A 24487-nucleotide genomic window follows, 5' to 3' on the forward strand; every position below is an offset into this window, starting at 1 on the left:
TCATAACAAGAGCAGCGATTGTGGCTAATTAATTCCAGATCTGCAAGACCGAAAACATACGTGGTTGTTACAGACGGTCTTCTTGTTGTATTTCGATTATGCCTCACTAATTGTATGCGTATAGCATAAGTGTAAAACAGCATCTATATCCGACAGATAGTATGTATATATATGCTGAATTTATATATCCAATATAATTATAGGATAAACATATATAAATAGGATAATATTATTTTTTCTCTCCATCATATCTCTTAATTTTATGCTTAAATTGTGAAATAAAAATATTGAAAGAGATATTGAGATCTCTTATTTCTCGATAAAAAAGAAATGTAAGTTAATAAAATATCGATAAGATTGAAAGATTCGTCCGACATTAGCCAAAACACTTGTTATTCGTCGTAGATGATCTTATAAGGATTATGATCAACCACGGCTATTAACATTGACCTAAAGGCGCACCCACGCGCCGAATAATGTCAGGTGGACTCGCCTCATCACGTATGTATTTCGCATCGTTGACCCTAAATCTAACACGATTCGCCTTATCACGCGCGTTGCACACGCGCGACGTGGGAGGGGCGGGGGCGTCTTACGTGAGCATTGCAAACATACCTGCGACGATGGGTCGTGGACTGTTACCTGCATCGAGATCGCGTAACGATCTCGATCTCGAGGTCGCGTTAGTACGATTGCAATGCCAGTGCGCGCGTTCCACGATCGGATATCGAGTATGAACATGCGATATGCAATCGTAGATTGCATGCAATAATTAAGAAAGTATCACACGCGTAAAACGAGACACAAGCGCGCGCGTGCGATGTGTAACGGAAATGTAAGGAGGACTTATATAAGGCACTGTAGTCGTATTAAGTGTTAAAAAAAAAAATAAACGTTTTTTTGATATAATCATCTTCGATATGCAGGTACCAAGGTGAATTAAAAGTCGATTAATCGATTAATAGTACGTTTGAGAAAAATCAAGTCTCCGCCTATAAATATCGGTATGACAATTTTACTTTTTCAGATTTAAATTATACAATATCACCTTCCGGTGAAATTTAATATCGATTTTAGAGAAATTTTAAACTCGATCTTTTCTATGAAAAAAAGTCGCGGGAGATGTTCACTGGTATCTCGATAGATAATGAAATTTTTTATTAATATTAATTCGAATAACGTACACGCGTAATGTAATTTCAATGATTTACGGCCGAATGTTTGTGCGAAATTACGTCGAGTCGTATTCAAGCGGGGTGAGTAGATAGGGAGCCTCAGGGAGTCGGGGAGCGTGGGATGGACCAAGATCAAGACGAGAGGTTCGCGGGATATAGAGAGATGGACGAGGTGCGGTCCGGCGGAGAGAACCCGGTTCTAATATTGTCCTAGGCCAGTCCCTCTCTCTCTCTCTCTTTCTCAGTGAACCGACCGGACTCGGTGCCATCGGCCACGCTGAAGACACATCTCAGCGCGATTTTTTGTCCGGCGAATTTGCGCGTTTCGCACGAGACGAGAAGAGACATCGGGTGGATAGTTGTGCGTGGCGATTGTGACGGGTGTCGTGAAAAGCGGATTCGGACGACATCGGAGACGGGAAAAAAGGGGAAAGCTCGCCGGAAAATCAATGGAATAAAACATCCAGGAGAAAATACACAGTGAGTGGTGGGCGATGATTAAACGCGCCAAGATGGAAATTACTATGGGGATCAAATTCGTGATTTCTTTTAGTAAAAATAAAAGAGAGAGAGTAAAAGAACAGAAAAGAGAGAACAGATAGCAAGAGATATAAAATTGAAGAATGTACAATAGATTGAAAGTAGATATATCTCACTTTAATGACATTGTCTGTGAATTTGAAGAATTTTTCTCAACTAGAACGATCGGATATCAATTTTTTTAATAAACAATTGTTGTAATCGTCGTTAAAAATCATCATGTAATGCCGATTTGTAACATTGAGGTATGTACATTCGTACGCGGAAAATATTATTGGAAAGTATTTCAGATCAATTTCATGATCAAATATATTTTTTACCGCGATTTAACTTTTTCATTAATTACGTGCTCTATTTTTAAGCACGTTTCATCGGCAAATAAAACGGACGAAAGTTTTTAACCGCGAAGAAAAATATCATTCTCTTTTTCTCTCTCACATGCAGTTCCATTAATATCCGTTCCGTATTTTTCCACCGTACGTTTCCTGTACTTATTATGGAACAAGCATGTACTTACATCTTGGAAGAAAAGAAAGAACGAATGTAATAAGTGTAACCGGAAAGAATAGACCTATATATATATCATTCATATAATTAACCGGAAATTCTTGATAATGCTTTTTTCTTTGTATACATATTTCAAATATGCATTTAGATTGTAAATTTAATATATATATTTCATATTGATGTGAGGAAAAATATTAATCAAATATTTTTTTGAGCGAATAAAAATCGGTAAAACATGTTCGTGCAAATATCGACCACGAAATAATATTGCAGCTTTTTTCGTATTTTCGTATCGTTTCGTATTTTCGTCTTCTCGATTCTCTTTTTTATTCATTTGATAATTTTTTCGCTTTATGCCGAACGAAATGTTTCATCACCGAAAGAATAGACTCTATTCTCGCTTTATAGAATATATGAATTATTCGCCTCCGCTAAAAACGGTACCATGATCGATCGCGAGTCGAGAGTACGGGGTCACTACTGTGTGCAGGGTTATTATCGGTCTACTTGCAGGTGACATCGATAGAATCGATTTGACCCGGCAAAACTGATTTGATTTCCGATAAATTAACCATGATGTTTTGCTCGCGCGTGAAATTGAAAATAAGCGATTAACACATGAAAAATAAATTTCTTGCGTTGCATATTTATATGAATCTTGTATACATGTTCACGCTTTCGCTCGCAAGGCAAATGCGGTTTGGGGGATGCACGAGAAATTTGAGACGCCTCGACCAAAGCGTGTGGCTATTTTCAATTCGGAAAGCTTCGTGCAAGCTCATCGATCGAAGGTCATCGGATGACGGTATCGAGAAACGAACGTCAAGAAACTGCGAAATCGTTTGATACACTTTTATTGGGATCATCATTCACGGAACGAAAGCATCACACCCGCGGCTCGGCTATTGTGTATTTTTAAACGAGTTACATCACCAACGCGTTTTCGCTTTCGCGCTAACGAGCTTCGACACATGAATAACAATCCCCGAGACATCGACAGTAGATTTGGCAAGTACATTTATTGTCGTATTAAAATACTGATGATTAAGGCAACGGCGTTTGCGCTTCGAGAATGAGAGCGATTGAATGCGACGTTAAAGCCACAATACGCGATAAATCATGGTGGATCGGAAAATTGGGTGTAGAAATTAATTAGGGACTTAACCCAGCCTACGACATAATCCGTGGCTATTAGTGGCGACCGTAGAGAGCGGGTTACCAATACGAATATTTCATCGTAAATAATCCGCCGCTATTCCCATTTGCGGAGGAGGCATTGGCCTGGTGTATTTTAATTTATCGATGTGTATCAGCAATAGAGGGAATTTTTTGTTTGATCATTTTATTATATTTACGGATAATTAAGATTATATTGTTTTAACGAATCTTCCCACGAAAAGATTTTTGCGTATTTTTCAGACGTGTATGGAATAGATGAGAATATTTTATGATACTTATTGAAATGCAAAGTTTTTACGTCTCTTAAAGTTTTACCTTCACCTTGCGCCTCTTAAGAAGATTTACCGAGCTCTTTCTCTTTCTCTCTTTCTCTTTCTCTTGAAACGATATAAATAATCGAGGGTCGTACGATGCCAGTCACATGGCGTCGTTGATTTCTTGAATACGTGCCAGGCACTCGACGTAGGCTTTAACGAATTCAATCAAAGAGTAATTGGTATAAAGAGTATATAGCCAACGAAAAGATTGGAAAATATCGGTTTTCAATGAAAAATGAGTGTTCTGTGTTCATCGAATATACAAGAATATATTTTCCATGGTGAATACTGTTACAAGTACCAGTGTATCTTTATTTCGTTCCCAGATATACATATGTATATATTTCATCTTTATATTCTCCCAGCCCGTCAATTACAGCACCGCCCGATCCCTCGAGACAATCTCTCGATGAGATGGAATGTGCAGCGGATTAATATCTGTTGTCAGACTGTCGTGTAAAACACGCGGGCGTTTGGCTTGTGTGACACTGATAATTCAAGAGGGGCGGTTTCTCTTCGCGCCTCTTCTTCCTCGAGAGAGTGGACTTTTACGCGGAATGCCTTCGTAAACTCGTTAATAGTCTATAATCCGCGGACGAGTGAGAATCCGTCGTGTTCGTTCGAATCGCGCGTGCTTGTGAATGACAGTATCCTCGTAGCACGGAAATGATGCGTGCGGGGTAAGATACTCTCTCTCTCTTCCGGAATATACTGATATTTCTGCAAATTTTTCTGCCGAGAGAGATCTTCTCAAGATAATTGTGTAAAAATAAAGGGAAAAAGATTTCAGCGGGTTTGAGATAATTCGAGGGGAGGGGAATATAATGGTACGTTTACTTTTTAAAGTTAATTAAAAAGTATATTAAATAGCAAGTTGACTGCATCTTTTTAGGTTTTCGTTCTTTGAAGAAGCAAGTTCTTTGAATAATTTGCGTTTTAATTTCATAGTTTCGAAGCTATTACTATTCCATTAATGACATACGTGCGCAAATATGAATATTCCTTTGAAAAGTAATTCGACAATTGAACACTTTTGATGTATACATTCATGATTTTTATTTTTTTTATCATTTTTATAAGACTTTTTATTGAATTTTTTAAGCGGCTAGCGAATATTCATGCGATAGGTATCGACGAACATCGAATAGATTTCGCGGCTGGAATATCGGATATTGCATAAATATCCGCGGAACGACTATCCAAACTAGATTTATATGGATATTTATACGGAACGTCGATGTTACTGTAATGGATCATGCATGGTGATCGCGACTCAGACTTAAAAATACACATTTCGTTACGACAAACGAGCTTTGTTTCAAGCGAGTCTCGTCTCGATCGATACGAACAGATCATGTGAATTTTTCTGGAAAAGTATAATATTATTTCTTTTCAATATACTTTAATGACTTTCGGAAATTAAATATCAATTAACCTGAAATTTAACCTGATTTCTTTTAAAATATAACACGAATAATTTAGAAAAGTTTTACATAAAAATTACTTAACATATTGCTACAAAAAAATAAAAAGATCTGCGAATTTGCCGATTCGTCATTTCGCGTTAATTACCGTTTCAAAAGGAAGATGTAAAGGAAGGAGATTGTCAAACGGACAAGGGAAAATGCCAGTTAACGACGACGCTGACGTTTATATCGCGATCTGTTTTTCCTGTCCCAGCGCAGTGAGTTTAATTGCTTTTCTCTAGTCTACCTTCTAATTAAACCTCCAACCATCCTCGGCGAGGAACTAGCCAAATGCATAATGCATTTCGCAGGACTCGATGTCAGTCGTCCTTTCTTCCTGTCTCCTTTGAATCCCTCACGATTTGCCTCCATCCTCGGTTCTATCGCGACCTGAGCTAATGGTCGAAGTTGGTCGTCGTCGTTTCGACGTAGTGCACCTTCGATTGAATTATAATTAATGCCACGCCATGCGCAACTCGCATTGTGAGCTAACAACGGTGGGAGAAACTCGCGCCGAGAAACGCACGTTTCCAACGACACAAATTATCGATTATAAAGTAATAACTCATAATAACTCATAATTCGCGTGTGAAGTTTCCTCTCTATAACTTTCGTGGATGCGACTTGTACTCCAGAATTATAGTTAATTGATCGCACGATTTTCTTTCTTCAAAAGATTCATCTTGATACAATTAATATAATATGACTTTTAACGAACACGTCAGTGAAAAGAGGAGAAATTTTCTCTCCAAGATATCCGTGAAAGTGCAAAGACTGATTATGAATTAATGTAAAAGTCGCGTGCTTGCGACTTTTTTTTATTTAATTAGAGAAGTCTCCTAATTTTACTTTACAATTTCATGTGTTTTTAAGAAAATTAAGCGCTTGGTCGCGACTGTGGAATTAAATTTAATAAAACACATTTATGACACATAAATTTTACTGAATTTATTTATGATTATATATATTTTTTTATACGCTGTAATATCATTTATAAATTGCCCTTATCTTTGGTGCGTGCACGAATATCGTATCTCGTGGTGGGTGTCTACAGATTTATCACCGGGGCGGTACGGCTGCGATCAACAGTTAAATTACAATCTAGTGTCTGTCTCGAATGGCCGCAATTCACTTCGCGATATAAAGTCTTCGCGGAAATAGATTTAGAAACGAAATATTGAGAGATCTGACGTGCTTCTTAGAGTGAGGAATCTAAGCGTCGTATTCCGCTCACGTAGCTCGAAAGTGTCGACTACCTGGAAATCCCTTCGACTTGTTACGCGTTTCTTATGCATATGCTATTATAATGTAGATAGGCACTCTATCTCTTCCTTTCTACAAAGGCAATTGACATGTTTAAAGCTCCGGTCAAGTCCACGACATTCTCCATTAAAATTGTCACCATTAAATATTTACGTGACGCTCAGTTTAAATTAATATTTTTAAAAAATTAATTTGTTCGATAATTGCGTATAAGGTGTGTATTTGCATTTGAAAATACTGGAAGAATTAAAATTTATCTCGCTTAAAAAAATTTATTTTGTGACAAATACGTCATTTCACAATCTTGCACTTTCATTGGATTGGAAGGAAAGTTTTCTGGCAAGTTTTTTTCGCGAATAACGTGAACGTTTATATTTATAATCATCGCCGAATGCGTTATGCATACTCGTGTTTTATGCATACTCGTTTTTTGTAATCGATCGTTTCATATGATAAGTTGCACGCGTAAAATTTCACATCTTATTCGGTAGCGAAGCACTCTTTACGTCGCCTAGAATGAAAAGACCGCTAACGATCCTCGACCAACGGTAATTTCTCGGTTTCGACGATGTCTTTTGTACGTAACGGGCCGCCTTATTGCGCGATAATCACATAATGGGCGCGAATTGGCTCCGTCAATTAAAGCTGGCACGAAGTCGTCATGCCTTTCTTCGCTCGATAGACAGCCACGAAGTGGAGCCGAGAGAAAATTATTTCTCTCTCGTAAAAGTTCTTCTCTTAAAACAGATAAGTTTGCAATGTTGAAAAATGCATTTCGATTAATTTTAAATCAGTTTTAAATAAGAGAAAAATAGAAAAAAATAGAAAAGAAATATTTGAAAAATTTATATTTGTAAAAAGCTAGAACTCTCTGCGGCGGACTCGATAGACGGAAATTCGCCATTAGTTTTTGTCACCGTTAGATCGATTTGTCCTCACAATTATGTAAAGTTAGTATAACGGGTCGGGAAAAGTACGGGATCGATTTCACGATGCTCGTGCATCGTACGCACTCGAGAATATTCAATTTTTCGGTCTGCCGCGTCGCATGATTGCCAGGCGTGAGATATAAATCGTCTCGGAAGCGCCGATACAATGTTGTATAATCAAATACGAAATACTTCCGCGAGATTTTCGAGTAACGATAAGAGTTACGGCGAAGGGAGCTTGATGGCGAAAATTGCTATCGACGTGGAAAAATCGACTTTAAGTTGATCGAGAAATTTTCAAAGGGAATAACTCATTCTTATTATTTTTTTTCTGAAGCTCCGCGAAAGATGTGAAAAAAATTGCAAGAATTAAACGTGAGAAGACGTCTTGAAGTTTTCTTTAAGACCTCTTCCAAGATCGATTTTTCTCTCTCATTTTCTTCGCTCTATCCGAATTCCGTGCAGATCTTAAGATCGGCACGTCCGAGATGATTCGCGCGTCCGTGAAACAAATTATGCGAATGTTTTAGCAAAGTGTGCGAGTACCCGCGGGCGGGTTCGGCATCCTCTGTAGTCCTGCGATCGCTTATTATCCCGCTGATACTGCGCGAGGTTGACCACGATAATCCTTGACCGGTCTTACATCATCTTGTCTGGTTTTTCCTCGCTTTCCACCCGATCGCATCGAATGCTATTATCCCGCGTTGTCGGAAAGCAATTTCCTTCGTAGCTTTCTCCAATCGCTTTTGCGGTTTCCCGCGATGATTAAAGAGTCATTAAAATCGGACGACACTTGATCGAGAAATTGACGTTCTGAAAATAGTATATTGTTGAGAGATATAAAATTGAAATATTAATATATCAGCGAAGAGTACTTATCGGTATTTTTATCGATATTTATATTGGTATTTTTTAATTCAATATTACTTTATCCCAAGAGAGTTAATTCCAAAGAGAGTTAATTTCCAAGAGAGTTAATTCCAAATGGACGAAGAATTTAGACTGTCTATTAAGATTTCATTTATGTATTTATTAATTTAGAACATAACGCTAAAATGTTGTCGCGAATAGCTTGGAAAGCTCTTTAGCCGCGAAAATAGCTTACATTGGCTGGTAATGAAGCAGAGCGTTCCAAGTTTTGTCGATGCACTTGGAAAGTCGTGTCGCGCATAGTTAAAAGTTTGAAAGATTTTATGCGCGAAGCGTAAAGCGTGGAACTCCGTCTGCTAGTTCAACGCTCGTCCGCCTGTTTCACTTTGAGCGTATTTTCGTGGCTGCTCGCTCGCTCACTCGTCGATAATTTAGCTTTCTGCATCAGCTTGAATATAATTGTTCACCTCCGATATATTAAATATCGAGACACAACAATTTTTGTCTCATCAATTTTATTCTACTGATGTCATACAAACGTCATCCTTATCATTTATCGTTGCTTGGATTGAACAATCTCCATACATCATTGAAATGCAAGATACACGTATATCTGTACAATAAATTCATACACGTTTAATCGATTTAATACACGAAACAATGCGGTTTGGCAGAAAGCCAGTTTAGTTGCGTAAACAAAATCGAATTTCTAGCTTGAAAATCGGGTCGACGTATATTTCGTTGTCACACCCACCCCTCATCCCTCCACCGCTTTCGAAATCCAAACAACATCGCGGGGAAGGTCAACCGGAAGAGCTTTTCTGTTGTTCCACCGTAGCCGAAAAGTCTGGCGCCGGTGCGACGGCGTCCAACGGCGTCGTGGATACATCCTGTCCAGGAGACGAGCTTCAGTATTCGTTTCTCCTCCGACGCGTTGTGTATCGTCGCTCCTTCGACGTGGTCCTTCTGGTCGCGTCCATTCACTGATAGTTCTCATCTCGCGATATATAACTCACGGCGATATCTTGCATTTTTTTATTTTATGCTTATGATTTGCTGAGCGAACAACATGTCATTTGAAGCGAATTTAAGAAGCTGTAATATAAAATGTTAATCAAATAGATAAAAGTGCATTTTCTCAAATAAATGTGCGTGTTTACGAAGTAATAAACAAAACTATATACGCACGTATCGATTGTTTTATAGAAAATTGCATAAAAAAATTTCAAAGTTTACAAAGTTGGTTGGGCGGCAAAAGTTTTTTCGGTGACAAAGGAAAACGCGGGATCGAGACAAACCTCCTTCACCCGGTGCTTTCACGTTTTTCTGTCAGCTATCGAGCGGAGGAGCTCGTCGGGATGTTGAAGTTCCGAGTAGTATCCGGCCAACGGAAGCGCGGCGGCATGGTGAGAATCTTAAACGTCTGCGACGTGCTTAAATCTCGACTCGACGCGCGGAAAAACGTCGTCGAAAAAAGAAAAGTTAATTTTTCCCGGATTTACCTCGGGATTTATTTATGTTGCACGTGAAGCGCTCGTTCAATTTTTTACTATCGCAATAAATGCGAAAGCATTTTTCCACGGAGAGACCAGCGCTCTTTCTCCAATTTTTCATTACGTCGCCAATACTACAGATATAATTGGACATTTTTGCGCCGTGTAATATATCAATAATATAATCAATCTTGAAAAAAAGAATATATAATTGTAAGGAAATATATTAAATTTAAACATTGTAATATATTTTTTAAATATCGTACGGTATTTGCTAATCGACAAATTATCGATTTCCAAGTCATCATTGTATTTCGATTCCATCGTACGGTAATTTGTCGTTGCTTCGCCTGCACGACCGCTTTCAGACAACATCGCGTGTCGATGTCTGGGAAGTTGCCTGCCTCCAGGCGCGAGGGATCCGCCATTAAGGGCCTGCAGTGGCTCTCAAATGTCATCGCGTGATAAGTCGCTCGACCGTTTTTCGCTCGAATCGTTTTCGATTAATCGAATCGCATCAATTTGCGTTTGTTTGAGTTTAATGATCTCGAAAATTAAATTTTTACAGATAAAATCTTCCAAATGTTTTTAATATTTGATTTTTTGATCTGTTACAGGTAAATCCGGGAAGCAAGGCAGCTCAGCAAGGGGTGAGAGAGGGTGATCTGATTAGTAACATTAATGGAAGAAGCACTCGAGATCTGACCAATAGCGAGGCACACGCTTTGCTGCGTAACTCTGGAGAACAGTTAAAGCTCGGTCTTAATCAGTAAGTCGCTTTTTTTTAAATATTAAGATTTTTTGCGAAATAATAGAAGCGAGAAATTAAATTCTATTCTATTCTAATCTAATCGAGAATTTTATTTTCTTTTTTTGTCGCAGAGAAAATATCGGCTCGCCAAAAAGGAGGATCTACAAGAGTAGTCTACAGGAAAATACCACGACTGAAATTCAGAATAGTAAGTATTCGCGAAAATCGATCAATCTCAAATGAAGCGAGAGCCAATCATCATTTCTGTCATTTTTGTGCCACAGAGATCACCACAAGGACCACAACGACCACACGCACACGGACAGAAGCCGAGAAGAACGTTGCCAGTAAGTTTGATGTCTTTGTATAAAATTATTACCTTTTTTGTTACTTCAACTAAAGATAGAAATGTGTGAAATATTCATGTAAAACGATGACTGCGATTGTTTAATATATAAATATATCATGTATATCGATAATTAATAATTAACAGGTCGCTTCGCCGCAAAAACTTTCGTCGAACGCATTGAGAATGTGGCCTATAATTAATTAAATATAATGTTGAATTTAGGAGCGAATTTCCAATTAATCGCGAGCGGTTTGAGCAATGAGTTCACCGTGTTCAATATTGATTCCCGATTAATCTCGTACGGTATCAAATATCGGGCTTATATATATTGAGAGTCTCAACCTCATTTCCCAATTAATTTTTAACGCGTCTAACTCGACGTATTTTACGGATATGCGACCACGATTACTAGTAATCGAAACAAGTTAGGCGGGGGTAACATGGTTAGTTCATAGATAGGCTATATCGAACATATAAAATATACCGAGTCATTGGCAGGTGATTATCGACACTCTTAACAATTCACGACTCGTTCTCCGCAATATATACGTTCGATTCTCGATCGTTGCCGTTTGTAACACGTCGAGTTATACCGGAGGATTCAGAAATTACCCACGCATGACTGCCGGTGCTTGGTCGAGCACAATAATCCTGCCAGTTAACTGAGCGTGTACAATGCGCGTAGTTTAATTATCTCCAATGATCTCAATGGCGAACAATGGCTGCCTGTTCCTTTATGCGCGACAGCGGCAGAAGTTAGCCTCGGTGACATTTCGGTTGGCCGAATTAATCAAGTCGGCCTTCCGTGCACCGCCACTCATCTATGCTTGATAATTTTTTTTCACGATAAAAACAAAAAATAATTCCCTCTAAAAATTGGATCGATAAATGGAAGCGAATTTTTTTCATCAGTCTAACAAGATTTTGCAATATATATATATATATATATATATATATATATATATATATATATAAATTACAAGCATAAAGATTTTACTAAAGGAATCGAAGGAATATCTTGTGAAGTTGAAGTTGTGTGTAAAGATCGAGAGACATCAATTTCGAAGGCTATTCTCATCGCGCTTAATTAATCGCCGATAATTGGCTCGCTTCGATGTCGCTTTAGACTCTAACCAAGGATACGGGCCTAATAAGTGCAGCATATGACGTGTACGTTGACCATAAATACGCGACGGATCATCCCACCACTTTGGCCATTATTACCGGCTCTTTTCTCCAAATTGCCCGCTCGTCGCGGTACAGTGCACATCCAGATAGCATACCCACGCTTCGCGTCGAGTACGCGCGTGTATTGTCTCACGCACACGCGACACACCTGTCCCCAACTCACATGTACACTCCCATCTACGACGGTACACCTGCGACCACAACGACACGCGGCAATTCCGTGCCCGGCGCACCCTCGGCTCTCCAAGAAGGCCCTGCATCGAGGAGGCGACCCTCTTCGTCTCCTCTTCTTCCTTTTCGAGGCTTGCGAGACCCACCTTCTCGTTCAGTATCAGGGAACACCTTGTCGAGCGCGCCGCGCCGAGTAATCGAATTTTGAATCGCATTGCATCGTTTGTTTTTAAAAAAAGAAAGAAATTAATATCGCCGGAAAAAACGTAGAAATGTCTAATAAGAAAATTGGAATCGATTGCATAGATTTTTTTCTTTTAAGACGCAACAGTGATAAAGGAATAATGAGAGAGTGAAGTGTGAATATCATCGTATAAATTTGTATAACTTTGAATCGTACAATTTTTTTTCGGCGCGGCATAATGAAATTTAATCAAGAAATTCATAACGACAGACGAAAAGTGCAAGAAACGTCATTGACAATTATGCGATCGACCAATTACCAGTTTACCACGATAATGTAAAATTTCTCTCGCATATGTATAAATTATAATCATTTTTTCGTTAAGTTCGTGACCGGCACAACGACCGACGATGAATTGAATGTTTGAGTTAATATAAAAGACAACATCGATGAGTGTTCAATGAGGAAACGCGTACACAACAGCGGGAAATCTGCGATGCGAGTGACGCGATCGTCAACAATACATGTATTATCCGGCGATACAATAGTCGCGCATCGCTGTTTAATGAAGCTGCATGCGATTGTGTAATGATGAAGGAAAGGGCATTACAACCATAAATTCATCGGGACAAATCACGCGATGAAAGTAAATTCAGCGAGGACGCGAATTGGATCAAAAATAATTAACGACACTTGAAAACAAGGTACAGTCGTAGTATTTTATATAGGAAACGAGAGTTTGAGTTCTCCAATGAATTTAGAATTAAATAAATTTGGATAAAATCAATACGATCTTTCGAAAGAAGATGAAATTCTTCGATTGCGCTCAATGTCTTATAACGTTGAATCAGCGACGCTCGTCGCGATGGCGTGGCTGCAACGAGACGACGGATCCGTTAGTGATGACGAAACGTCCACCCACTCGTCGTCAACGTCATCATCGTCGTCGCTTGGAATCCGTGCAAAAAATCAGCTCGTCGCGCTCCAAAGCCCGATTTCTGACCGCGATGCGTAGCTTCAGTGCTTCGTGGAAACGACGGGCAGCTAAGATGAGCAACGCGAAGAACAAACTGAAGACGCATCCGAAGAAACTGCTTGTCAGAAACGACGAGGTCGAATCGAGATACGAGGGAATTTCAAGAACGCTTAACGGAGTTCACTTGAGGAAGAGCAAGATTCCCGCGACCGTAGATACGTCGAGAGTCAACGGCACCGGACAGAAGGGAGACGACGGGGTTGCCGGAAGAAGGGCCGGGGAGCTCGAGCGTGAATATTACGAGCACCTGGAGGCGTTCAAGTTCCTCATCGATCCGCCGCCGTGTTTTCGCAACACGGAGACCCGGCAAAACTTCGAGAATAAGCTCAACAGTCTGGATTTCAGGCGGATGAACACCGTGGCGATCCCCGAGGGACCCGAGACGAATAGATTCCAGGAGCTGAAGAGCTCTCCCGATGGATTTCGAAAGCTGACTTGCGAAAACGGAGTCTTGTACGACATTTGCGAGAGATCGTACGCAGATACGTTGGATCGTATCGTGGAGGAGCATCTGAAGATCGAACGTACGATGCTCGATTTGTTTGTCAGGGCACCGATTTTGAAGAGCCGACATGGCGAACAGGTGTCCCTCGCGGCGCGCGAGAACAAAACCGTTCGCTTCAAGGACGAGGTGAAGCGCTCGGAAACATCTGTCGAACACGGGGAAGGGTTGAGACTCAGGGACGAAGACTACGAAGGGGTGGGATCGAATAATCGTGTAAAGACGGAGATCATGAAGGAGGAGGATTCGGACTTCTATCAAGACCGGTCACCGGGCGAGAGTTCGAATGTGTTCGATGTCGAAACAGAGAACGGTAGGTAGCGATTAAAGTCGATTAGAAAAATTTAACATGATGTATATGTTCGATGGAAAAGTCGGAGAAAAGGACGCATGTCTGCGTAAGAGATATTTGTAAAATTCTCATGGAATATTTTTCAAACAGATAAATGTTGTTTAAATAATTAATAATGAAATATGAGAACCTTTGCAAAAACAATGTTAATAATTTTAATGAAATAATTAATAATGAAATATGAGAAACTTTGCGAAAACAATGTTAATAATTTAATTGCGAGCTTAACGAACATTTTGCGATGACCGAAGTTTCTCTCGCATCAATCCAATTCGCATTGACATTAACAGTACGCTTCTTGTCACTGAAATTCAATCGTGCTTATAGGTTGTTCTTGCCGTAACAAACGAGGCGGCGCAATTAGTAACGCGTCATTACGTTTGCTTTTTGAGGGTCATCCGATTCTTTAAATAAAGGATGTACTAGAGTTATAAGTGTGTTTGACGCTGTCAGTTGATAAAACCAAATCGTATTATTAATTATAATTTTATTATGATAAAATGTATAATTTAAAAAAGTAAGAAAGACATATTAATTTTTTTTACAAATTTTTAAAAAATAAATAATGAATAATTCATGTTTTTATTAATATTAATAATATTATTTTTATATGATTTATTTTAATGATATTTGTTCACATCAACTTTATCGATAAAAGTACAATTATTATGAATATTTTCGCGATAATTTTTTGTGTTCAGCATTTATGCATCGATATTACGGTCAATGAAACAGATTTCGATTTACGTCGCGAAACTCGCAGTCTCGATCGAACAATGCGTTACCGGAAATAGTAATCTCCGTTTGTTGAACGGGTTTGTTCAAACGGAAATTGTTTCTTTATCGCGAACAAGTCGTGCGCCAGATATCTGGAATAGTTCGCATAGTTCGAAAACGTAAAAATACGCTCGAACTACATTAAACGAACAATTAATATAGTAATGAATCAATTGTGTTAAATGATGAAACATTCAGCTTTGGAAAGTATAATTTGGGATTATCTTTTCCCAGTGTATCTGCACATTACTGTAAAATTGCAATTACATCTTTAACTTGTAATTACATCCTTTACGTCAAATTTCTTTAATATTAAAAAATAATTAAAAATTATGATTAAAAATATAACGATAACCGATCTCTGAGATTTTTTCACGGAAATCGCGTTGAGTGTAAAAATGAAACTCAAGGGCGCGGATCTTAGATCCATCGAATCTACGCGAAGCGTGACGCCGGCGATCGATTGTGCAACGGACGCGCAGAGTCGTCGGGCAATAAAATATGTCACGCTAGCCGGATTGCGCAAGCGATGAGCGACGGCGGTGGCGATCGGATCGGCGGTCGAAGGAAATCCCCCGCCGAGAATGACGCGAAGGGCGCAGGAGGGCAGGGCAGGGCGACCTCCGCTGTGTGGAGGAGACGAAGATGGAAGACGTCGGATCGCGGAAACGTGGGCTTGGCACCTTCGGGCCATGACGGGGCACACCCGTCGCGCCCATCGCGCGTATTAACGCGCCCATGGCGATGGTCCCGGTGCTGGTCCCGGCTCGCTAAATGCGTGTCCCCTCTAATTTTCCCCCGGGGAAAAATCCGTCACTCGTAATTCGCCCCGTGAATCCCGCGCAATTTTTTTACAATAGCGCGATTGTAAATTAAAAAGGACTATTGTTTATATTAATTGTTATGGCCGCGAACATAAACTCTGAAGGAGAAAGAAAATGTTTTATTTTTCGTAAATTATGGAATTATGTAAAGCTACGTCTGTAGTCGCCTTGATTTTCACCCCTTTTTATCGTGTTTGTGTCCATGACAGTTAATCTTGCGATCGTAATCTCCTTCGATTCCATTACGTAATTAACGTGATATATTTTTTATCGTACTCGGCGACTTTCGTTGCGTAACCACAAGGTCGTGACTCTCCGATATATAGGTTTTTTTTATTACTGTACCATTAAGCTTTCGATCCATCGGATTTCTTATTTTAGTTACATTCGCTCCTTTCGCTTTTTCGGATCGAGTTACGAGCGTCGCCGAATTAAACGGGCCAACTCGCTATGTGAGGGGGCGCGTTCGCTGGAAAAAAAAAAGATATTCCGTCACTTCCGGATCTCACATGCGACGCATGAGTGTGTCTGTGCCGTGACGCAATGAAAAGTGTGGAAAATAGATGGGTGCGCGACAGTCGCTTCGGCATTGTGTGCTCGGAAGGAAGTCCAACTCGGAAGCGGCGCTATTCATGAATTCAGAGGGGATTCTAGAGGGGACGTGTATACGTGTGCCCGCTCCTGTGTGCGTACACTAATGCGCATTACAATTGCATCCCTGTATACAGTTTTATGTCCGTATGTATACTTATGTATATATGTACACTATCTTTTTTAAATATCCAATGTATTCCTCCTCTAAAAACAAAAAAAAAACATGGTTTCCTTCACCGGATTTTTCCTAAAAATGTTGTCGAATACTCTTACGATATCTGACGACACCTAAACTATACATCATTCATCGCGGAATAAATGAGAATTTTGAAATCGAATTTTGTGCGAGCTACGTGGACGACCGTAGAAATTCCCGACACCGATGACGGGATTGAAATTCTCTCGATGTGTGTGCGTCACACGAATTCACCTGGGTCGACGTGTGAAGCATGTAGGTGTACGACGAAACACGTGACTCTTGACGGGTGGGGAACGCGGGCGCGTTTCACGGGTAGTGGTGGGTCCACTCGTCGTATGCTCAGTGCATAATCGCGATTCACAAACCCTACAGGTCGCGGTTGTGTCCACGATGATTTGCTTGTAGTTGACGTTTAACATGAGCGACTTGGTCGGGATTCTCGCCTAAATTTAACGCGCTGGTTTGTGCCTCGCGCACACGCTTGACGCTTCGTCGCCTCGCGAGCGGTGATATCGCGAATTCTTGTCGATCGATAGTGCGCGAAAGATTATTAGATTAGCGTCCCAGAGATCTGTCATAAGAATATGATGTATCGAGGAAACTACCAGTCGAAGCGTTGCAACGTAAATTGCATATAACAAAGTTTAAGTTTAATAACTTTTAAGTTTTTTTCTTTTTTTCACGTAACTTTATATCTTTAAAAAATATGTTTTTTAGCTTTAGCTATCGCGAGCAAACGAGGATAATTTTTAACTTTGAACGAGACAATTTTCTGAGATTCGCGCATCGTAACATCGAACCATTTCTTTCAGATGACACAAAAGTCGAGCAGAACTACGCCAATCAGAACGGTGCTCTGAAAAGCTGCCCGGGCGAACAACGAAGCGACGTTAAAAAAGGTAAGTGGGCCTCGTTATTGACAAAAGGAGGGAATATATACTTGGATGCTGGACTGGACTACGCTTGTTTGCATGATCACTGAAACACTATGTACGATTTCTTCTCTCTTCTTTTCTTCATTAAGCATCATCTTGCGATTGCTACTGTTTGGGACGATCTCCCTAAAAGCTTGTCTCGTATGTAGACAAGAGAAACTCGGATCTAAGATAACATAGATGAAAGGTGCTGGGTAAATTAAAAGTTAGCGTAGCAAATTAAAAGTAAAATTATTCGAAGATTTAACTGCATCCAGTAATCAAGGATTTTAAAGATAGAGAAAAATAATATATTTTCGAGTAATTATTATAAAAAATTAAAAAAAAATATTTTAATATTTTTTAAATCTTTATTTTTGAACGTTAATAAATTTGTTTGTCTTAGTCCCAAAAAATCCACCATTTCGCGTATTCAGTGGACATTTCAATGGGAGAGATCGAATAATTTTCTGCCTAATGTAATTCTATAGTAACAGCTTTTTTATGTAATACTCTTAGAAATCTTAAAATTCTGCTGTTTTCCTGCGCTGAGTGCAGGGTAACGAGCCGTTGTCTTTAAATGTAAAAATAAAAAGACGTGTCAAACGCACGTGAGCGCGCGCGAGAGCGAAAAGTCCGGAGAATAGAGAAACGCACAGCTAATGTTACGAGGAGGCAAAAAACGGAGAAGCTCGGAGAAGTTACGTAAAACTACCGCGACGGGATATTTGCGGAGAATCCTACGCGAGGGAAGAGAGAGAAAAAAGGAAGGAGAGACGAGGAGAGAGGAAAAGTGGAAGAAACTCGCGCTCTGAGAATTTCTCCACGAATTCGCGAAACGTCGTAGGATATTGCGATCTCTCGGAGTACGCGACCGACGCGGAGGACAACAGCGTCGGGATGCCGCAGGGTAACCCGCGCAACCGCAACCGCGGCCGCAGGAATCGGAACCGGCGAAACCGTCCGTCTCTTCAGCGACCGGCGAATCCTGCGGAATCGCCGCGGAACGTCGAGCAGAGGAAACCCGAGGAACAACCAGCGGCGTCCTCGAGAATCGAGCGCGACGACGACGACGACGACAACGACCCGAAGACGAACGACTCCGTTTCGAAGACTGCCATTCCGGAAAATGCCGATTTGATCGAGGGCGAATCGTTGAGTCGTCGATATCGTATCCATCCGGATGATAGACGTAGAGTCGAGAAGATTGAATTGAAGGAGTATCGCCCCGGGATAATCGAGATTACGACTGTCAGCAGTCTACCCCTCGAGGCAACGATTGGCCATATCGCCGGAGTGGGCATCCTAGAGACGGGAAGCGGCGACCGGACGACGGTGACGATATCGGAACCGGTGGAATCGATACAACCGTTTTCTAGTTGCTCGAGTACCGAACTTTCGCAGGCGAATGGAAATCGATTGGAGATTCGGGAAGTCGATGACAGCGATACGGAGGTGGATTGCCGGCCGACAATCGTCGAATTCGAATCTGCCGCGGATAAGGAGCCGGTCGAGAGATCGGGAAGCTTCGAAGAGCTCGAAGAATCTAAATCGAATGATCGAGTCGACCAGCAATTCGTGCCGCAGAAGAAGTTCTCCAGATCGGAAACGGAATTTCCGACTTCGATGTGCGCCACCGTGATGCCCAAGGATGTGGAGAGGAAGCTGCGAAACTTTATCGAGGGCCTGCAACTGCCGAGCTTCTCCGAGGAAGTGGCGGAGGATGGAGGACGATCTCACGAAAAAGACACGTCTCGAGATGTCTCGACGGAAGAGAGCAAATCCACTGAAAAAGTCGCTGTCTCATCGCGCCGGAAGACGAAGAAACGCGCGATGTCAACGGAATCACATTACGCTCGCAGCTTCTTGGACATCATACAAGAAGAGGCCGAGAGATTGTCGGAGGACGAGGCGCAGCACATCAGAGATTTCATAAACGAGGAGATCAGCAAGTATCGGCGCGAGGATAGACATTCAGCCGAAAAGGCGACGGACGATACCGAAACGAAATTGGACTATCCTGAAAAGATCGAGAAAATTTCTGATAAACTGGAATGTGATATTAAGATTAAGATCGATACGGAAGGTGACATTTCGAAATTACATTCGTGCGATGAAGCGAATAATCGCGCAGAAATCGAACAGAATCTTGAACCGAGTTCAGCTAAAAATATTGCTGAAATGCAAACAATAGAGGACACTATATCTGCTATTAAAGTAACGAACGCGAAAGATGACGCGTTATCTCATGAATCTGTGGAAATTGTAGCGAATGCAACGCAAAACAATCCAAAGATCGAGGATCATATCGAGATTATGGAAAACGATGCAAATAATAGCGAGGAAAGATTGACGAATAACAAAGAGAATATTGCTGAAGAAAATGCGATGATGAAAAATGATGTGACCATAATCGACATAAATAAAGCGAAAGATAATAAATTATTGACCGAGGTCGAAACACTTGTAGAATCATCAGAGAAATGTGACGTTTCGCCAAAAGAAGTCGAAACGCACACAGTGACTGATAACGTATCTCGAATGGAGGACCAGGCTGATTCATCCTCGAGTCCGCAAACGAAACGACCTCCGCCTCTTCCACCGAGGAGATCGTCCAGTTTCGGGCACGAGCCTCAGCGACCACCGACGCTACCTGAAATAGATTATATTTCGTGCGGCGCGAATATTCATCGTCAACCAGTCGTCGCGACGAATTTACGGAAACGCGATACAACGAGCTGCAAAGCCGAAGTAACGGACGAGTCACCACGACGACCGGAGCTCCCTAAAACTTGCGGAAATCCCTCCGTGTCGAAGAGAATTCGCGAAAGCTCTTCTTCCGGAAATTCGCGTAAATCCGCCTCAACTATGGTTGACGAGAGTTCCATAAACCAGGACATCGTTTCGAAGAGATATGTCGAGGACGGCCGATCGATCACGTCATCGGGTATTCGTGACGATGATCCGTCATGCCCGCGCGGCGTCGGGACGCGCGGCGTCGCGTTGGCAGATGCGACGAGCACGGAAATAACGCGTCGCGGGGAAGGGAAGCCCGCGGCGACGCTTGTTGCAGCAGCGACGCATGATCGAAGCGCACCGTCGAGCCGACAGGAGGGTGAAACCGAGGTGCATAGGTGTTCTCCTTCGCCCCAGGTCGATTCGGGGAAGAAGAGTTCAACGATCAACCGGTCATCGAAAAACGATAAATCGGACGTCGGTCCAGATTTCTCGGCGAAGCGTAGATCGACGATGGGTTCTTCGAGTACCAAGAGTAAAGGAAAATCCGAGCAAGAGGAGAAGAATGATAAATCGACGTCGAGGTTTCTTCATCGCGAGCGAATAATGAAAAGCGAGAAGAAGATAGAGACGAGGATAATCGAACGACACGAGGAAAGCTCGAGCGCTAACCAGCGCGATAGCCTCTGCGATTCCAAATATTCGACGTGGGAGTCGAAGCGCGAGGAGAGACACGAGGAGAAGCACGAGGAAGAAACGCGCAGCTCATCTCGACAGAGTAACGCGAGGAATTCATCCGACGATGAGACGAGCTCTCAAAGGCTGGATATCTCGGCGAGCAAAAATTCCTCACCCGAGGGCGACGTTCAAGGACACGATTCTTCTAGCAGTACTACGTCCTTGAGCACCGTGAAGCATCGTCCGTTAGAAGCATCGTTGACCGACGTCAGTGCAAATGTTCGCGAAACGAAGGAGAATAATTCCAAGAACGAAAGGGAAGAATCTCTTTTGAAAAGAAAGCTCACTCTGCTGAAGAGCGCGGAAGACCTCGCCAATGAAACATCAGCAGAGAGCTCGCCGCAGCCGATTCCTTACTCGCCCGTGGAGGATCTTTACTACGTGTCGCTGAATGATACCGAGGAAGTCTCCCGGAACAATCGCGAAAATGTTTCGAAGGACATATCGCGACGACCGTCGTCTCTGCGGGAGCTCTGCGTGAAGAGGATTCTATCGATGCCGTTCGGATCGCAGATGATTGACGAGATCACCGCGCCCAAGTTGAGCATCTTCGAGAGTCTGCGGACTCTGCAGAGGTTTGTGAGCGACGTGCCGCGGACGAGCGCGCGTCAGCAACATGACGATAACGTCCAGCGATTAAACACGATGCATGGAGTGAGTGATGCTCGACGACGCGGACTAACGAAAACCCCAGACGGGAACGAGCCACTGCCTCGACCTAACGACATTGTAAACGCTGTTTCAGACCGGACTAGGTCGTCGGCGAACGTTAATATTGAGTTGTCAGAGTCGGAGGGCGAAATGGAGGAACGATGGCGAGCTCTGTCTACTTCCGAGGATCCCAGGCTCTTGGTGTGCCTGTCGCCCTCGCAGCAAGCCTCGCAAGTGCGCGCGAGCGCGGACACCCTACTGGATCTTCACCGCAAGTTTCTGAACCGTTACAGTTATCGGGAGGAACAACCGCGGTGCGTTCCTGTGCCGCGATATCGAGTGGAGATCCGTCCGACGATTAAGGACGATGACATGGTCTCGAAAACGTCTTTTCGAACGACTAATCGAGATACCGCCGAGAGATCGAGCAGCAGGCTACTAGAAATTATCAAGGAGGAACAAAATGGAGGAACGATAACCGACGTCCCGGATTTTTTAGGGCACAATGGAGGTCAGGCAAGTTTCAAGGCCGTCCGACCGAACGACTGGTCGAACTTAGTAGACTACGATAATCGCCGAAGCGTCACTGCGAATGAGCTATTCTTGGCGGCGGCGAGAGGCGAGGAATCGGGTGATAAGCCAAATGGTCACGTGACCGATCGACTTAGGATTACGCCACAGTCCACTATAGTGGACACTGACGGACATCGTTCGTTGGCGAACGGCGCCGCGAAAGTTCGCGATTCGGAGAGATCGTTTACAAAAAACGCGTTCACGATGAACAGTGCCATTATTGATCGATCGATGGACGTCGTCGGGAAGAGAACACCGCCTCTTCGAAGAACGACCGATCCCGGCAAACATGTGAATCCGGCGCTGATCGACGACAGACTCGAGGTACCGCCGTTGCCGAAGCGCGCGATTACGGTCGACAGATCGTGCATCGACACGACGAGCATCTTCGACCAGAATCCGCCGAGGAGTCATCTAGAGCCGCGAAGATCATGTCACGAAACCGAGAAACTGAAGCAGGTCGCCGCCGTGGAAATTATGGATAAACTGAAAACGCTGCAGAAGGAAACGTCGCGACGACTCGATGGCGGTAGAAGAGGCTCGTTGCCGCAGGAGCACTTTATCCAGCAACTCAAGTATATCGAACTGTTGGAGGAGCAGCTGAAAAATGTGATAGTGGCGGAGGAGGAGGAGAGAAAAGCCTTTGAGGAATTTCAATCGCACTTTCATCGTACGAAACACTGCGACGACGCGAGGAAATCGTCCGTCGAAGAAACTGAGAGGAAAACCGATGGAAATTTCGAACGCAAAGCTGTTGACGTTCCGGATGGGATGACGAGCGAGAAATCTGCGGAAAATGAGCAACATGAGAAACATTCTCGTAGCCACGAGGAGAAGCGCTTCGAAAATAATACCTGTCGAAGCGAGCCGGAAATTCACAGGGAACACTGGCGAGAGAAATCACGGAATGTGGAGAAGACTCGCACGGAGACGATCGATAAAGCGGGGAGTCGGCAATTTTCAAGAAAGGTATCTCACGAGAACGGCTTTCACGAGGAATCCTCGGAGAGTATCGAGCGTAAAGAGTGCCACGTGATCACGCAGACGGGAAACGTGAAGAGAATATCGAAAAACGATACATCCGAGGGTAGAGTTAACGAGGAAATGCGGACGACGGAAAAGTCGAGAAACGGTTCCGAGGTGTCTAATGAGAAAGAAACTCGATCGCGCAAGAAAACCATCGACGTCGCGAAGAGACCGACAACGTTACCGACGAACGGCGAGGTGTTTCGCCAACGGATGTACGACGAGTACGTGGACAAGGTGCTGGAGCGGCAGGAGCGAAAGAATCACAAGGTCTTGAAGATCAGTTCGTGCGAGGACATCAGTCCCAAAACGGACGGCGACATGAGCGCGATGGCAAAGGAGTTCATCGAGAAGGCGCGGAGCCGGCTGAACAAGTTCGGGATCGATCTCGACGAGAGCGGGACGGATCGCGAAGAGGACGAGGACGACGTGATCAACGCGAAATTCCTGATCGACGGCAAGGAGCTGCGGGACGCGTCCGGCAAGCTGCCGAAGCACCTGCGGGAGTTCCTGAAGATCTCCATCATGTCCGACGACGAGGGCGGTGAGTTACGGCGAATGGAATGGACGGTGGATTTTGCTGTGTTGCTCGTCGTGTTGCGAGATATGATTGGTGACGATTGATGACTGCTCCCGTCCAAAGCCGGAACAATCTATCCTGGATATGCCGAGGAGAAATGCCCCTTTTGTAACAACCAACTAACGTAGCGCGCGCATCTTGTCTCGACGTTTGTAGATGCCTTAGTGTTTGTCGTCACTAACGATGTTGATGGTATTATGCTAATTCTCTCTCTTCCTCTCTCTCTCTTTCTATCTCTCTATTCGTCCGTGTCGGCAACGTGAAGAAATTGTTGAGCGCAGAAGGGATGAAAAATAAGAATAGTTTCCTTATAATTAATTTTGCACAAATTCACGGCGAGCCGGGATTGACATAATTTATATAAAAATATTAAAAGTCAGTCAATAATCGATTATTCGGTAATTAAAATACTTGAAATTTTTTAAAAATCCTAGAAGTGCTCGTCTCCTCAATCTTCCGTGTGGCAAAATCTAATTGTAAAGTATAAAAAATACCCTGGTTCTCATTAAAATATAATTGAGATTTATCGAAAATCAGGAATTCTCGTCTTCGACGAACGTCGTCGCTATCGTTTCAGACGAACTTTCTCAATAAGGGAGACAA

At 42.5% G+C, this 24487-nt stretch overlaps 1 protein-coding gene across 14 annotated transcripts in view; it reads left to right on the top strand.

The window, feature by feature from the left end:
- LOC105255123 overlaps positions 1-24487 on the top strand; it is a 68306-nt gene that overhangs the window by 12188 nt on the left and 31631 nt on the right. For 12 of the 14 annotated variants that reach the window (XM_025410999.1, XM_025411001.1, XM_025411005.1 and 9 more), the window contains exons 2-6: positions 10357-10508; positions 10622-10698; positions 10775-10837; positions 17479-17565; positions 18428-23848. In XM_025410999.1, coding sequence (XP_025266784.1) covers positions 10357-10508; positions 10622-10698; positions 10775-10837; positions 17479-17565; positions 18428-23848 — 5800 coding nt within the window. Of the gene's footprint in view, positions 1-9491; positions 9653-10356; positions 10509-10621; positions 10699-10774; positions 10838-17099; positions 17290-17478; positions 17566-18427; positions 23849-24487 lie in introns of those variants that run through there. The other 2 variants (XM_025411004.1, XM_025411011.1) reach the window with 2 other exon arrangements.

The sequence above is a fragment of the Camponotus floridanus genome, unplaced genomic scaffold (assembly GCF_003227725.1).
Source record: "Camponotus floridanus strain SB8 unplaced genomic scaffold, Cflo_v7.5 scaffold37, whole genome shotgun sequence".
In the NCBI taxonomy this organism is placed as follows: domain Eukaryota; kingdom Metazoa; phylum Arthropoda; class Insecta; order Hymenoptera; family Formicidae; genus Camponotus; species Camponotus floridanus.